The following is a 16,346-nucleotide window of genomic DNA, read 5'->3' as shown; positions in this document are numbered from 1 at the left end:
CAGTTTTCTTTTTTATGTATATTTAGTTAATCTTTAAATGGTTTATTGTATGTATTGTGGCATTAGGACTATCGTGTATATGTCTCATGTAGCCGGGAGGCCAGATGTTCGGATGCTAATCTTTGTGCTGCACAGACTCCGTTCAATCTGAGGTCCCATGATATATAGAGATAACCAGCTATATCCATACATCTGCAAGGAGATTGTATGTTCTCACCGTGTTTGCACGGGTTTCCTCCACGTTCTCCGGTTTCCTCCCACACTCCAAAGACATACTGATAGGGAAATTAAATTTTGAGCCCCATTGCGGACAGTGACAATAATATATGTAAAGTGCTGCAGAAAAAGATAGCGATATATAAGCAAAGCATAATAAAAATACGTCAGAATGTGACGCAGTAAACTGATCAGTGTAATTGTTAGTGTCATGACACTATGTTTATTCTTATTTATGCACAAAAAGGAAAAAAAAAAAGGGCGTGAACCGCACCTCCAAAAATCATATGTTGATCTAAAGCCGCTAGGCAAAAATTTATATAACTGAATATGAGGTTTTCAGTTTAACATTCTGATCAGACTGTATGAAACCCACTGCCACGTAACGGCAAACCTCGCAGTGGGTCCTATCGCCCTAATGGAGCGGAGCCGTGCGGCGACCACCGTCACAGCTAGGGCAGTGGGCTTCATACAGTCTGATCAGAATGTTAAACTGAAAAGTTTTCAGTGAAAACCTCATGTTCAGTTATATAAATTTTTGCCTAGCGGCTTTAGATCAACTTATGATTTTTGGAGGTGCGGTTCATGCCCTTTTTTTACTTTTTGTGCAAAGATTATTCTTATTTATGCCAGACGTATTATTGTTCAGTAGGCCCAGCTACATGAGCTACTGTTCATATGAGTCTGAATGTTGACTCTTGTTGTAGGTTGAATTGATGTTTGTTGATTTGTTGAATGGTTCTTGACTACCTATATTGTATCAGTCCTTACAGTATATTGTTCTGCTATCCTTCAGGAACAAAGATGCAGGTTAGTTGAACAATAAATGTTAATTTGGTGAATTTCTGCTGGCTACCTATTGTATCAGTCCATGCAGCATGTTGTTCTGCAGAGATTGAAGGACAAAATATACATATTACTCATCCAACTATCTCACATCCAACAAGCTTGATGCCTTCATTCTGTTGTGTAACAATCAAGCTCTCTACCTCAGTAACTGAGTGACCACAAAGTTCTGTGCCTCACTGACTGAGTAATCACCAAGCTCTGTGCCTCGCTGACTGAGTAACCACCAAGCTCTGTGCCTCAAAAACTGAATAACCACTAAGCTCTGTGCCTCAATGACTGAGGGACCACCAAGCTCTGTGTCTCACTGACTGAGTAACCACCAAGCTTTGTGCCTCCATGGCTGAGTAACCACCAAGCTCTGTGCCTCGCTGACTGAGTAACCACCAAGCTCTGTGCCTCTCTGACTGAGTAACCACCAAGCTCTGTGCCTCAATAGCTGAATAACCACTAAGCTCTGTGCCTCTCTGACTGAGTAACCACCAAGCTCTGTGCCTCCATGGCTCAGTAACCAGCAAACTCTGCCTTAATAACCACCAAGCTCTGTGCCTCAATAATGAAGTCACCATCAAGCTGTATGTCTCAATGAAGCTCTGTGTCTCAATGACTGAGAATTCACTAAGTTCTGTGCCTCATTGATTGAACGTCCACCAAGCTCTGTGCCTCAATGACTGAGTAACCACCACGCTCTGTGCCTCAATGACTGAGTAACCACCACGCTCTGTGCCTCAATGACTGAGTAACCACCACGCTCTGTGCCTCAACGACTGAGTAACCACCACGCTCTGTGCCTCAATGACTGAGTAACCACCACGCTCTGTGTCTCAATGACTGAGTAACCACCACACTCTGTGCTTCAATGACTGAGTAACCACCACGCTCTGTGCCTCAATGACTGAGTAACCACCACGCTCTGTGCCTCAATGACTGAGTAACCACCACGCCCTGTGCCTCGATGACTGAGTAACCACCACACTCTGTGCCTTGATGACTGAATAACCACCACGCTCTGTGCCTCGATGACTGAGTAACCACCACACTCTGTGCCTCAATGACTGAGTAACCACCACGCTCTGTGCCTCAATGACTGAGTAACCACCACACTCTGTGCCTCAATGACTGAGTAACCACCACACTCTGTGCCTCAATGACTGAGTAACCACCACGCTCTTTGCCTCAATGACTGAGTAACCACCACGCTCTTTGCCTCAATGACTGAATATCCACCACGCTCTGTGCCTCAATGACTGAATATCCACCACGCTCTGTGCCTCAATGACTGAATATCCACCACGCTCTGTGCCTCAATGACTGAGTAACCACCACGCTCTGTGCCTCAATGACTGAGTAACCGCCACGCTCTGTGCTTCAATGACTGAGTAACCGCCACGCTCTGTGCCTCAATGACTGAGTAACCGCCATGCTCTGTGCCTCGATGACTGAATAACCACCACGCTCTGTGCCTCGATGACTGAGTAACCACCACGCTCTGTGCCTCGATGACTGAGTAACCACCACACTCTGTGCCTCGATGACTGAATAACCACCACGCTCTGTGCTTCAATGACTGAGTAACCACCACGTTCTGTGCCTCAATGACTGAGTAACCACCACACTCTGTGCCTCAATGACTGAGTAACCACCACACTCTGTGCCTCAATGACTGAGTAACCACCAAGCTCTGTGCCTCAATGACTGAATATCCACCACGCTCTGTGCCTCAATGACTGAGTAACCACCACGCTCTGTGCCTCAATGACTGAATATCCACCACGCTCTGTGCCTCAATGACTGAATAACCACCACGCTCTGTGCCATTATTGTGCTCTTGCTGAGAGACTGTAAATACAACAATGGCGTCCGCATGCCAAGTCATTTTCTGCTGGATTTGAACCTAGTCCGCGTGAGTCACCAAGCGAACCTTGTGCAGAGTATCCTGAATAGGTTTGTGAGCGCGAGGCTTACCCTTTCACAAGTTTGTTCCCCAAAAAAGATAGGACTTGATGTCTAAGGAAGCTATATGTTCCCAAATTTATTTTGGGCAGCTTCGCTTGGTTACTCTGGCAGATTTGATGCAGTTGAAATAAAAGTCAATTGAATCAATAGTGCGCAGATGTCAATTTATTATGCATGAGGTCACTTCAGATCCCAGCACATAATAGACGGAAGGGAGGGGTTTAAATGTAGCAAAAATACTGTAAGAATTGAAGAGTCTTTGGACCAGGGAGCTGCGGCGGATGTGTAAGGCTATGTGCACACATTGTTTGTTCCAGATGGATTCCGCCAGGAGCTCAACTGAAAAAAGACCTAAAAAGTAGCCAAAAAATAATGAACAGATGCACTATGTAAAAACAATAATTAAATGAAAAAGAGCGAACTGATGAGCAATGTAAAATTGACTTGTGCGTGTGTTCAGATTTTTTTAGCTTCTTTTAATTGCTTTGAAAGCCGTTAAGTGGATGAAAGAAGTGACCAGTCCAATCTTCTGGCAGCTTCCACTCATTATTTCATACATAAAGTTGTAAAAAAAAAAATCAGATTTCCATATTCCTACTCAGCACAAAATACAATCTATGTGCCCTGCTTAGATACATAACTGTATCACTAGGGCTGATTTTCACATTCTTGAAACCAGGGATTCAAGCTTCAGGAGGCTAATTTGCATATTCCAGGTGCCTTCTGGGAGAAGCGAAGTCTCCCTAAGCTAGAAGATCGTTGGGTACAGCCGGGACCAGCTGCTTCGAAAGCATCACCAAACCAGGGATTCAAGCTTCAGGAGGCTAATTTGCATATTCCAGGTGCCTTCTGGGAGAAGCGAAGTCTCCCTAAGCTAGAAGATCGTTGGGTACAGCCGGGACCAGCTGCTTCGAAAGCATCACCAACCAGGGATTCAAGCTTCAGGAGGCTAATTTGCATATTCCAGGTGCCTTCTGGGAGAAGCGAAGTCTCCCTAAGCTAGAAGATCGTTGGGTACAGCCGGGACCAGCTGCTTCGAAAGCATCACCAAACCAGGGATTCAAGCTTCAGGAGGCTAATTTGCATATTCCAGGTGCCTTCTGGGAGAAGCGAAGTCTCCCTAAGCTAGAAGATCGTTGGGTACAGCCGGGACCAGCTGCTTCGAAAGCATCACCAAACCGCGCGCCTTACGGAGCGTGAATTTTTGCCTGTAGGACATTATTGCAAGAGAGCTTGGCTGAGTAGATTACACAAGAAGGAAAACACACAGCAAGTCAGCAGGATCTAGGAGCAACATGGCAGATGTGACAACCTACATGGTGAGCTGCAGCATGTGCTACATGTTCACAGATCGACCAGAAGAAGAATCCAATTTCACCTGTCAGAAGTGTAGACTAGTGGCCCTTTTAGAAGAAAAGGTGCGGGGTCTGGAAGAAAGAATAGCAACTTTGAAACTCATCAAAGAGAATGAAGACTTTCTAGACAGAACAGAAGCATCTCTACTGGTCACAGAAGGTGCAAAAAGTGTCAGAGAACCTCCAAAAGCAGATGAGTGGAAGCATGTGACCAAAAGAAGCAAGAAGACCATGGAGAAATCACCAACCACACAACTGAAGAACCGATATCAAATCTTTGTAGAGGATGAAGATGGCACACCTAAGAATGAAGCAATACCAGCAAGCAAAAAAGAAAAGGGCACACAGCAACAAGTGACAGCAAAAAGTACAGCCAAGAAGCAACGAAGAGTGGTGGTGGTGGGAGACTCACTACTGAGAGGCACAGAAGCAGCCATCTGCAGACCGGACATAACTGCAAGAGAAGTATGCTGCCTTCCAGGTGCGATGATCAAGGATGTGACCGATAGGATACCAAAGCTCTTCAGCTCCAAGGACGTCCACCCATTTCTTCTGATACATGTTGGCACCAATGACACGGCAAGGAAGGACCTACCGACAATCTGCAAAGACTTTGAAGAGTTGGGGAAGAAAGTAAAGGAACTGGATGCACAGGTAGTTTTTTCTTCTATCCTTCCAGTAGACGGGCATGGCACCAGGAGATGGAACAGGATCCTTGATGCAAACAACTGGCTAAGACGATGGTGCAGACAACAAGGATTTGGATTCCTGGACCACGGTGTGAATTACTGGTATGATGGACTCCTCGCCAGAGACGGACTACACCTCAACAAACCTGGGAAACACACATTCGCCAGAAGACTCGCTACACTCATCAGGAGGGCGTTAAACTAGAAGAAGAGGGGACGGGAAGAAAAACATTAGACTCGAACAAAGACGACCCAGGAAAACATACTCAGAAGGGAAGTAAGAACATTTCTAAAACAATCCACAGTGAGGAGATTGGAACAAAACAAAATCCTCTGAACTGCATGCTCGCAAACGCCAGAAGCCTGACAAACAAGATGGAAGAACTAGAAGCAGAAATATCTACAGGTAACTTTGACATAGTGGGAATAACCGAGACATGGTTAGATGAAAGCTATGACTGGGCAGTTAACTTACAGGGTTACAGTCTGTTTAGAAAGGATCGTAAAAATCGGAGAGGAGGAGGGGTTTGTCTCTATGTAAAGTCTTGTCTAAAGTCCACTTTAAGGGAGGATATTAGCGAAGGGAATGAGGATGTCGAGTCCATATGGGTTGAAATTCATGGAGGGAAAAATGGTAACAAAATTCTCATTGGGGTCTGTTACAAACCCCCAAATATAACAGAAAGCATGGAAAGTCTACTTCTAAAGCAGATAGATGAAGCTGCAACCCATAATGAGGTCCTGGTTATGGGGGACTTTAACTACCCGGATATTAACTGGGAAACAGAAACCTGTGAAACCCATAAAGGCAACAGGTTTCTGCTAATAACCAAGAAAAATTATCTTTCACAATTGGTGCAGAATCCAACCAGAGGAGCAGCACTTTTAGACCTAATACTATCTAATAGACCTGACAGAATAACAAATCTGCAGGTGGTTGGGCATTTAGGAAATAGCGACCACAATATTGTGCAGTTTCACCTGTCTTTCACTAGGGGGACTTGTCAGGGAGTCACAAAAACATTGAACTTTAGGAAGGCAAAGTTTGAACAGCTTAGAGATGCCCTTAATTTGGTAGACTGGGACAATATCCTCAGAAATGAGAATACAGATAATAAATGGGAAATGTTTAAGAACATCCTAAATAGGCAGTGTAAACGGTTTATACCTTGTGGGAATAAAAGGACTAGAAATAGGAAAAACCCAATGTGGCTAAACAAAGAAGTAAGACAGGCAATTAACAGTAAAAAGAAAGCATTTGCACTACTAAAGCAGGATGGCACCATTGAAGCTCTAAAAAACTATAGGGAGAAAAATACTTTATCTAAAAAACTAATTAAAGCTGCCAAAAAGGAAACAGAGAAGCACATTGCTAAGGAGAGTAAAACTAATCCCAAACTGTTCTTCAACTATATCAATAGTAAAAGAATAAAAACTGAAAATGTAGGCCCCTTAAAAAATAGTGAGGAAAGAATGGTTGTAGATGACGAGGAAAAAGCTAACATATTAAACACCTTCTTCTCCACGGTATTCACGGTGGAAAATGAAATGCTAGGTGAAATCCCAAGAAACAATGAAAACCCTATATTAAGGGTCACCAATCTAACCCAAGAAGAGGTGCGAAACCGGCTAAATAAGATTAAAATAGATAAATCTCCGGGTCCGGATGGCATACACCCACGAGTACTAAGAGAACTAAGTAATGTAATAGATAAACCATTATTTCTTATTTTTAGTGACTCTATAGAGACAGGGTCTGTTCCGCAGGACTGGCGCATAGCAAATGTGGTGCCAATATTCAAAAAGGGCTCTAAAAGTGAACCTGGAAATTATAGGCCAGTAAGTCTAACCTCTATTGTTGGTAAAATATTTGAAGGGTTTCTGAGGGATGTTATTCTGGATTATCTCAATGAGAATAACTGTTTAACTCCATATCAGCATGGGTTTATGAGAAATCGCTCCTGTCAAACCAATCTAATCAGTTTTTATGAAGAGGTAAGCTATAGGCTGGACCACGGTGAGTCATTGGACGTGGTATATCTCGATTTTTCCAAAGCGTTTGATACCGTGCCGCACAAGAGGTTGGTACACAAAATGAGAATGCTTGGTCTGGGGGAAAATGTGTGTAAATGGGTTAGTAACTGGCTTAGTGATAGAAAGCAGAGGGTGGTTATAAATGGTATAGTCTCTAACTGGGTCGCTGTGACCAGTGGGGTACCGCAGGGGTCAGTATTGGGACCTGTTCTCTTCAACATATTCATTAATGATCTGGTAGAAGGTTTACACAGTAAAATATCGATATTTGCAGATGATACAAAACTATGTAAAGCAGTTAATACAAGAGAAGATAGTATTCTGCTACAGATGGATCTGGATAAGTTGGAAACTTGGGCTGAAAGGTGGCAGATGAGGTTTAACAATGATAAATGTAAGGTTATACACATGGGAAGAGGGAATCAATATCACCATTACACACTGAACGGGAAACCACTGGGTAAATCTGACAGGGAGAAGGACTTGGGGATCCTAGTTAATGATAAACTTACCTGGAGCAGCCAGTGCCAGGCAGCAGCTGCCAAGGCAAACAGGATCATGGGGTGCATTAAAAGAGGTCTGGATACACATGATGAGAGCATTATACTGCCTCTGTACAAATCCCTAGTTAGACCGCACATGGAGTACTGTGTCCAGTTTTGGGCACCGGTGCTCAGGAAGGATATAATGGAACTAGAGAGAGTACAAAGGAGGGCAACAAAATTAATAAAGGGGATGGGAGAACTACAATACCCAGATAGATTAGCGAAATTAGGATTATTTAGTCTAGAAAAAAGACGACTGAGGGGCGATCTAATAACCATGTATAAGTATATAAGGGGACAATACAAATATCTCGCTGAGGATCTGTTTATACCAAGGAAGGTGACGGGCACAAGGGGGCATTCTTTGCGTCTGGAGGAGAGAAGGTTTTTCCACCAACATAGAAGAGGATTCTTTACTGTTAGGGCAGTGAGAATCTGGAATTGCTTGCCTGAGGAGGTGGTGATGGCGAACTCAGTCGAGGGGTTCAAGAGAGGCCTGGATGTCTTCCTGGAGCAGAACAATATTGTATCATACAATTAGGTTCTGTAGAAGGACGTAGATCTGGGTATTTATTATAATGGAATATAGGCTGAACTGGATGGACAAATGTCTTTTTTCGGCCTTACTAACTATGTTACTATGTTACTACGTTAATTGCGTGAAATAACTAAATAAAAGTTACGTCTGAGTTATCAAATATTTTCCTTTTTTTTTTTGTTCAATGAGACATCTAGAATTTGTCGACATGTTGGGATGATTTAGCTCAGACACGCATTATTTTTCCTTCCAGGACGAGGGTTTTACTCGGAGTTGGTCGTTCATGTTTCCGGGATTTTTCTCACTCGGCTCTTGCACTTATTTTTTATCTTTTACAACTTGACAGTCATATCCTCAGAATCCTTTCCACTCAGACAGACCACATAATTTGATCTTCCTGAGCTGGCACTTTAATGGCTTCTAGTGACTGGAGAACGGCTGCGAGACATAAAATGATGAACGCGCATTTAATCAATTGATGGAACTCCTGTTAATGAAGTGTGCATTTCTTGTTGCAATAGAATACTCTGGAGATTGTTTTATCAGTCGGTAATAGTGTGTTACTCTCTAAGTGGAGGACGTAGTATTAACTTTCCTATTTTGCTGCTGCAATAATCATTCATTTCAAAGCCCCAATGCTCTGGAGGAGTAGGCAACACATTTGCTGTGGGTAGGAACCGCAATTCATTACTGGCAGTCTCGGTAAATGTGAGCACCAAAATTTTTTTACTAATGAACCTTCACTTTATTCATCAGATGAGGAGAAGGAGTAATTCTTTATCTACGGGGAAGGAACCGCACATAACCTTCCTGTGCAGAATACTTCACAGACTGCACCAAAGGCTCGAGGTCTTATTCATATCACTATTTCCGCAGCGCCAATTATCACAATATCAGGCGTCTACATAACACATAATCGTCAACTTCCTCCAACCGCAAAGCGGCTTTATCATAATTGGGCTTTACCCTAGAAGCAACTTGTGGTGAAAGGGCATCAAATGTATCTCTTGGTTGTAGTTTATCTTATCAGATCTGTTATTTAATATTATTTTGTTGCAGTTCTGATATTTTTCTTTATTTTCCTTTTCAGCATGGAAAAGACATTGGGAAACTTCAATCTCCTCTAAAGGAATCAAATCTGGAGTCCTGGAGTCAACCCCCGGTAAAAATCACATTTTATGCTATTTTGCTTTAAAGTTTGAGTGACAATTGTTTGTAATTACAAGAAAATAATAGAGCGGAGTGTTCTAGACTGTGCTGTGTTCTAAGCCTTCTGGATTGTGGTGTATCCTGAATCTTCTGGACTCTTCAATTTGCTGACTCTTCTAGATTGTGGTTTGTTTTATTTCCTGGTTCTTCTGGTTTTTGGTATGTACTACGTCTTGGAGTTTGGTACATCTTGTGTTTTTGGCTCTTCTGGATTTTATTATGTCCTATGTCTGCTATCTATCTCTTTGGAGACTTCCACACTTTCGTATGCACTATGTCCAGGGACTTCAAGATTCTGATATGTCCTTTGTTCTGGGTCTTTTAAATTCTGTTATGTCCTTTGTCCTTGTTCTTCTGGATAGTATTATGTCCTATGTCTACGATTCATTCTGGTATGCACTATGTCCTGGGTCATCTGGATTCTGAAATGTCCTTTTTCTTCTGGATTCTGTTATGTCCTATGTCTGCTATCTCATTGGAGACTTCCACATTCTGGTAGGTCCTTTATTCTGGGTCTTCTAGACTCTGGTATGGTCCTTTGTTCTGGGCCTTCTGGATTCTGGTATGTCCTTTGTTCTGGGTCTTCTAGACTCTGGTATGGTCCTTTGTTCTGGGCCTTCTGGATTCTGGTATGTCCTTTGTCCTGGGTCTTCTAGACTCTGGTATGGTCCTTTGTTCTGGGCCTTCTGGATTCTGGTATGTCCTTTGTTCTGGGTCTTCAGGATTCTGGTATGGTCCTTTGTTCTGGGTCTTCTAGATTCTGGTATGGTCCTTTGTTCTGGGTCTTCTGGATTCTGGTATGTCCTTTGTCTTGGCTCTTCTTGATGGTATTATGTCCTATGTGTACGATCTCATTGGAGATTTCCACAGTCTGTTATGTCATTTGTTCTGGGTCTTCTAGACTTCTGGTATGTCTTTTGTTCCGGGTCTTCTAGACTCTGATATATCCTTTGTTCTGGATCTTCTAGACTCTGATATATCCTTTGTTCTGGGTCTTCTGGATGGTATTATGTCCTATGTCTACGATCTCATTGGCGATTTCCACAGTCTGATATGTCCTTTGTTCAGGGTCTTCTAGATTCTGATATGTCCTTTGTTCTGGGTCTTCTACATTCTGGTATGTCCTTTGTCCTGGTTCTTCTGGATGGTATTATGTCCTGTGTCTACAATCTCATTGGAGACTTCCACAGTCTGGTATGCACTATGTCCTGGGTCTTCTGGATTTAGGTGTGTGCTTGTTGTCCTGTGTCTTTTGGATACTGTTGTGTCCTATATCTTGTGTCTTCAAGATTGCCCATTAAGGCTATAATCACATGTGCAGTCAAATGCAGAAGTGGATCCTAAAGAAATGAGAACCATAGTAAAGGACAACTTTTACTTCTCCTTCTGTTGTACTCACTTCTTAAAAAAAAATTCTCCAAAATTGCCATAAAAAGTACATATGTGATTTCAGGCTAAAAGTTGACGGTGCAGATGATGATCACTTTTGACTTTGGAGCCTTGATTTCTGCTGAGCTGTTCAAGATGTTACTGATAAAATAGATGCTAATAAAATGATATTATCATGTCATAGAGAATAATCTCCACTGTTGACTCTTCCAGCTCTTAGAGGAACCTGTTGATGTTATATTGGCTTTCGGAGTTGTTGACTTGAATCTTAGAGGAAACCAAACGCGTGAGGATGAGAGTCCTCAAAGAAACACCTCAACAGTCTTGCAGTCTTGGAAGTTGAAGTTGTCCCTATGTTAATAGAGGGCAAAATTAGTGATTTCATGATCAATTCTTCGCACTGGTTTGCAGAACTATCGGGCTGGGTGGTAGATCTGTAAGAACATTTACATGAATTCAGATAATCGCATATTTAGCAACAGAAAATTGAATTGAATTAAAGAAGCTACTTTGGATGATTCCAGTTAATTTTGACTTTACCGCATTGTAGTCTCTTCATAGAAACCATGGTACGGTACATAGACGGATATGCGTAAGTCATTGTATGGAATGTCATTACTGAGAGAAATAGGACAACATATGAGATCATGGGACACAGAGTATGGAGAATATGTACAATATAGTTAAAAATGTTTAAAAATTAAGAAAAAAATATAGCAGTTCTTGTATATCCACCTTTTACCAATAGGAGAATAGAAAACAAAAACAAATTTGGTCCCTTAGTGTCTGTAAAACTCCAACCTATCAATATCTGAAATTATTTAATCTGAGCAGTAAACCCTATAAAGAAAAAAAAAAGGTTTTCAAACTTCCATTTTTCAGTAGCCACATCTGCTTGAAAAAAGTGAAATAAAAAGCAATGAAATTATCGTGTGTACTGCACAATGGTGCCAGTCAAAAACACAGCACAGGGGAAAAAAAAAGGCCTCGTATGGAAAAGTACGAAAAAAGCTCTATATCCCAGAAAACGGAAACACAAACCAAACTTTTTTTTTTTTTTTGCAAAGTTCTGATTTTTTTTAAAAAACTACTGAAATATAGAATAAAACTATACGAGCTTAGAATTGTCATAAGCGTTTTGATAAGGAAAACTGAAGCTCAAAAAATAAATGCAGAATTAGATTTTTCCCACCATTTAACCCTATTTAAAGTTTTTTTTTCCCTTTTTTTAATATCTTATATTATAAATTGAATGGAGTCATTTAAATCTATAATTCATCCCATGTCAAACAGATCTTAATACGGCAATGTTAATGACAAAATTAAAAAAAAAATCCACAGCTCAACCATAAATATGAGGTTTTACTTTGAGAACCCGGAGAGTGATTGCCGCACAATAAACCCAATATCAATAGATTTTTTTTCAGGTATAACTCGGCAGATCTATATCTGTCTACATGGGACCACTGTGGAATAATTTAAGAGCTTTGGAGAAGGGAGAATTGTCCTATGAGATGATGCATGTGATACATTCTCCATCCTCTGCTTCTGTTACAATGTAACCTCATTACTTGCCGTCTACAGTATTTTTTGCCGGATGCTGCCTTTTCTCAGTTGCCGTAGGACGGAGTGGAGAAAGTTCAATTTCTCCGAGATTGTTTGTTTGATTGAACAAAGATATAATTTGCACTATCGATGGCCAAAAAGAAATGTAATCAAGGAGCAACATAACTGATTAGACCATTCTGGCAATAGAGAAGTAAATTAGCTGCAAGTTGTTGTTTGACTTATGTCTGCTTATTGGAAATCTTTCATTAGCCATGCTTTGGTCCACGGACAGTTTATCTCGCAAGTGCTACTTTTATGATCATTGTGCTGAAATTACTATGCTAGACAAAGCAAATTATATACCTCTCGGGCACAAGTTGTTACACTGTCTCGGGGATTTTACTGTGCAGTCAACCACAAGGAATGAAATGTAGGAGAACATTCTATAGAGTTTTTGTTTACTAAATAAGCTGGAAGGAGGCGCCGCCGCCATCACCGCTTCTCCTTGGCTCCATGTTCCTCTGTATATTCTTAGACATTTGCACAATCTACATTTGCTACTTTGATATTAATCTTGTATGAGACGACCTGGTGGATGGGCAGCGAGAGTCGCCATATTTGTTTTGTTCACAACTGTTATATTTTATCCTTTCATCCCTGGTGATATCCATCGCTCCTTCTATACTTTTACAAAATCTTATAACACTTCTAATAATCTGGGTAAAGAGTAGGAAATGATAAAGTCTCGATAATCATCAGGCCCACGTATATATGCCCAATGATACTGTCGGGGTCGTCACGACAATACCCTTCATTCACCAGTCATTCCAAATTAGACTATGAGCATTGGTACCGGGTAAGAATGAGTCAGACAAAGTGCTGGTTCAATCTCAGTGCATGCTCATGCTTCTACAAGTTTTAGCAACGTCACAGCAACTGAACTTTATTTCCTGATACACAGCATTATGTAGTGTATTAGGGGGAGGTGTGCAATAGGCAGGGTTGGGCGGGGTTTAAGCAATATATGTCTAGTATCCGGTCTTTCTGGTTAGTCCTGACGTCATCTGGTGGATCCTCCTCTCTCCACATATCTCAAGTTTCGATTTCAGCAGAAACGATACTTAGCTTCTCAGAAACAAAACTAGGGCATAGGTGAATACTGGCAGCCATTTTAAATACAGTTACATTTGCATCAGCAAGCAAAGGGGAGAACTTATTGTTTCACAGCATAAGAATATAAAAGTACAAAAAGTGTATGAAGATATATCTTTTCACCTTGACAATACTATCTGGACATCATAGAATAAGACCACCTCTATGAACAGGAATTCATTCCTCGGTTCTCAACAGGAAAAAGAACAAAAAATGGAAAATTGGCCAAAGAATTATGGAACAGTTGTAAAAGACCAACAAGGGTGGTAAAAGCCCGGCAGCATAATGTGGGGTCCATTTTACTATAGACCACCCCATCTTTTATCCATTATGCTGGGTGTTCGCTGGAGTTGACTTATCTGATGTAATTGCATTTTTTCTTGCTGCCGTCATCTCCGCATCCTCAAATGCTTTCCAGGCTTATTTGCTTTAGAAAAGGACTTGTCTGGTTCGGGCAGCCTTTGAATATCTTTTTTTCAGGTTCTTTTGAAGGAAAGGGGGTTTAAATACTGAAACCGTCTGTAAGCTACATACATTTTGCTTAGAAAATTGATAGCGGTAATTGTAATTACAATTATAAAGGGGTTATCCTTAGGATAGATCATCAACTTAAAATCGGTAGAAGTCTGACGCCCGGCAATCCCACCTATCAGAGTGCACAGAGCTGGAATGCCACAGCTCCATACGCTCTGTAGTGGCCATTCCCGGTACTGCAGATCTGCTCTTATTCTCTTCGATGTGATCGGCGCTGCAGTCCCGAGAATGACCACTACACAGAATATGGCGCTGCGCTGTTCTGACTCCACACACTGACGCCGGACCTGCTCATCACTGTAGTGTCAGGCGTCAGACGCCACCAATCGGGTACTGACCAATCCTAAGGATCTGTCGGGAATATCTGAGTCATGGACAACCCTTTATGACTTCATACAGTCCAAAATAGGAGTATGAATGTAGAACCTGAAGTTGGCATCACAAGGTGACACACCGCGACATTGGGCATCCTCGGTCATCATGCAGGGCCGTGCGCCCAACCTTACTCTAACCGCAATTTCTTTACTTTTTCTTTTAAAAAGCTTTGGTCGAAAATGTAATTCATTAAATCCTTCATCAGAATTGTCTATTTAGATTGTCCTGAATTACTACATTCATGCCCTAAATAAATCCCATAATCCTGGCAATGTACGAGGCATCTAGCAATGGGTTAACACATTGTTCTAGATTCCATTATCACCGCGCGATTCTCCCATCCGCCGAGAGCAGAGCTCCGCGCCCCGAGACCTCGGTGATTTTACAGCAGAATAATTACTGACATCATCAAATAAAGAGAGCGCATAAGTCCGTCTCCGGAGTCGGGATTAGTATTGGGAGCAGAAGACGTATTCATTCCGCTCACCGGAGGCCACGTGTTCAGCTCAGAGCCGCATACGTGCGACACCGGTGATTCTAGGTCTTTACTCAGCAATGAAAATAGTAACGGAAAATGCACCGAGGCGCTAAGGTCAGAGACGTTCAGAGGCATCTGCACGTGGACAGAGAAGGATCAAGATACTAAAAAATTAGCTCTTGTCTCATGTGATTGATTCTTGACATAGGAGGCTGAAGGTCCAGTACAAGGGCAGCACACACGTAGCATACAAACCTCCCAGCAGACTATGATAGATGCTTATTGTACTGTAGTGCGGGGCCACAAGGACGTTGGACCCGGGCGCCAAATTCTATGGGAGCACAAAATGTCACCCCACCCTTCCACTTCTTCTTGAAATGGTGTAGTGCCCGCATGGTAGTTGGTGAACTAGATAATTAAAGCAGCAAGGGGCCACGCTGACATTTAGATCATTGCCACAGGTTCCTAATACAAAGTGCAGGAGTGACGATGAGTTTGTTATCGGCTATTGCACTCTGCATAGGAAGCAACTGGAGATAACACAGCTCTAAATATAATAAAGTAAGAGTTATTGTCTCTGTTTCTGCCTATGCAGAGCACAATAACCAATAGCAAACTTATCTTGAGTGCTGTACTCTGCACAGCAGCAACTGAGATGACAGAGGCAGCACTCTGCTCTCCTACAGCCTTCACCTCTCCTCTCAAGGGTAATTATGTAAGAGGGGAGCTGTGACGCTGCAGCACTGCAGGTAAATGCAAACTCCACTACATGGCAGCAGAGTGGAGAGAGGGCTGGATTCCTGCTCAGAGCAGACAAGCAGAACTGCAGTGAGGCTACCACCAGGTGGCATCAGAATAGTCAGACAAGCCGGGTCAATACCAGAGAGTAGCATAGTAGCAAGGAGAACTCCAAACACAGAGTCAGAGGAGCGCCAAAAGGTCAGTACCGGTCCGTAGCAGAAATACTAGAAGGAAGAGACAGAATTGGGTCAGAACCAAAGCAGAATCGAGTACTGGGGAATCCAAGCACACAGGGATACACAGAGTCATGGTGGGAAGAGAGGAATAAACAGACACAGGCAAAGACAGCTAAACGCAGCAGGACAAATGAGGGTCTCACCAGAGTCAGCTACACATGCCATAGGCAGGAAATATAACTGGCACTGCCTGCAGGATGCAGCGCAGAGAAATAGCAGACCCGACATCGGAATGAGGCAAAGAAAGTTAACCCCTGACATGCCCAGAGTGGGAAAGGAGAGACAAGACCCAAAACCCAGTCTGGATCATGACAGGAGCTATCCCAAATGTAAAAAGAAATCCCACTATCGTTTTGATAAACATTTCTTTTCCATACTGTTTGTAACCTTGGGCTAGGGTTAGACGTAGGAGCAGGGTAAGGGATAGAGCTGGGGTAAGGAAATACAAAGTATATTATGCAAAAGAAACAAACAAGTGTAAAACAAAAAATAAATGGAGCATTGT

The 16,346-nt window shown here is 42.2% G+C and overlaps 1 protein-coding gene across 2 annotated transcripts in view; it reads left to right on the top strand.

The window, feature by feature from the left end:
• PCDH11X (protocadherin 11 X-linked) overlaps positions 1–16,346 on the top strand; it is a 1,941,173-nt gene that overhangs the window by 954,331 nt on the left and 970,496 nt on the right. For both annotated transcript variants that reach the window (XM_069746098.1, XM_069746097.1), the window contains exon 4: positions 9,270–9,341. In XM_069746098.1, coding sequence (XP_069602199.1) covers positions 9,270–9,341 — 72 coding nt within the window. The remainder of the gene's footprint in view (positions 1–9,269; positions 9,342–16,346) is intronic.

The sequence above is a fragment of the Ranitomeya imitator genome, chromosome 2, assembly GCF_032444005.1.
Source record: "Ranitomeya imitator isolate aRanImi1 chromosome 2, aRanImi1.pri, whole genome shotgun sequence".
NCBI lineage: Eukaryota > Metazoa > Chordata > Amphibia > Anura > Dendrobatidae > Ranitomeya > Ranitomeya imitator.
Note: the sequence above shows the minus strand (reverse complement) of the source record. Positions and strands in the feature narration are given on the sequence as shown.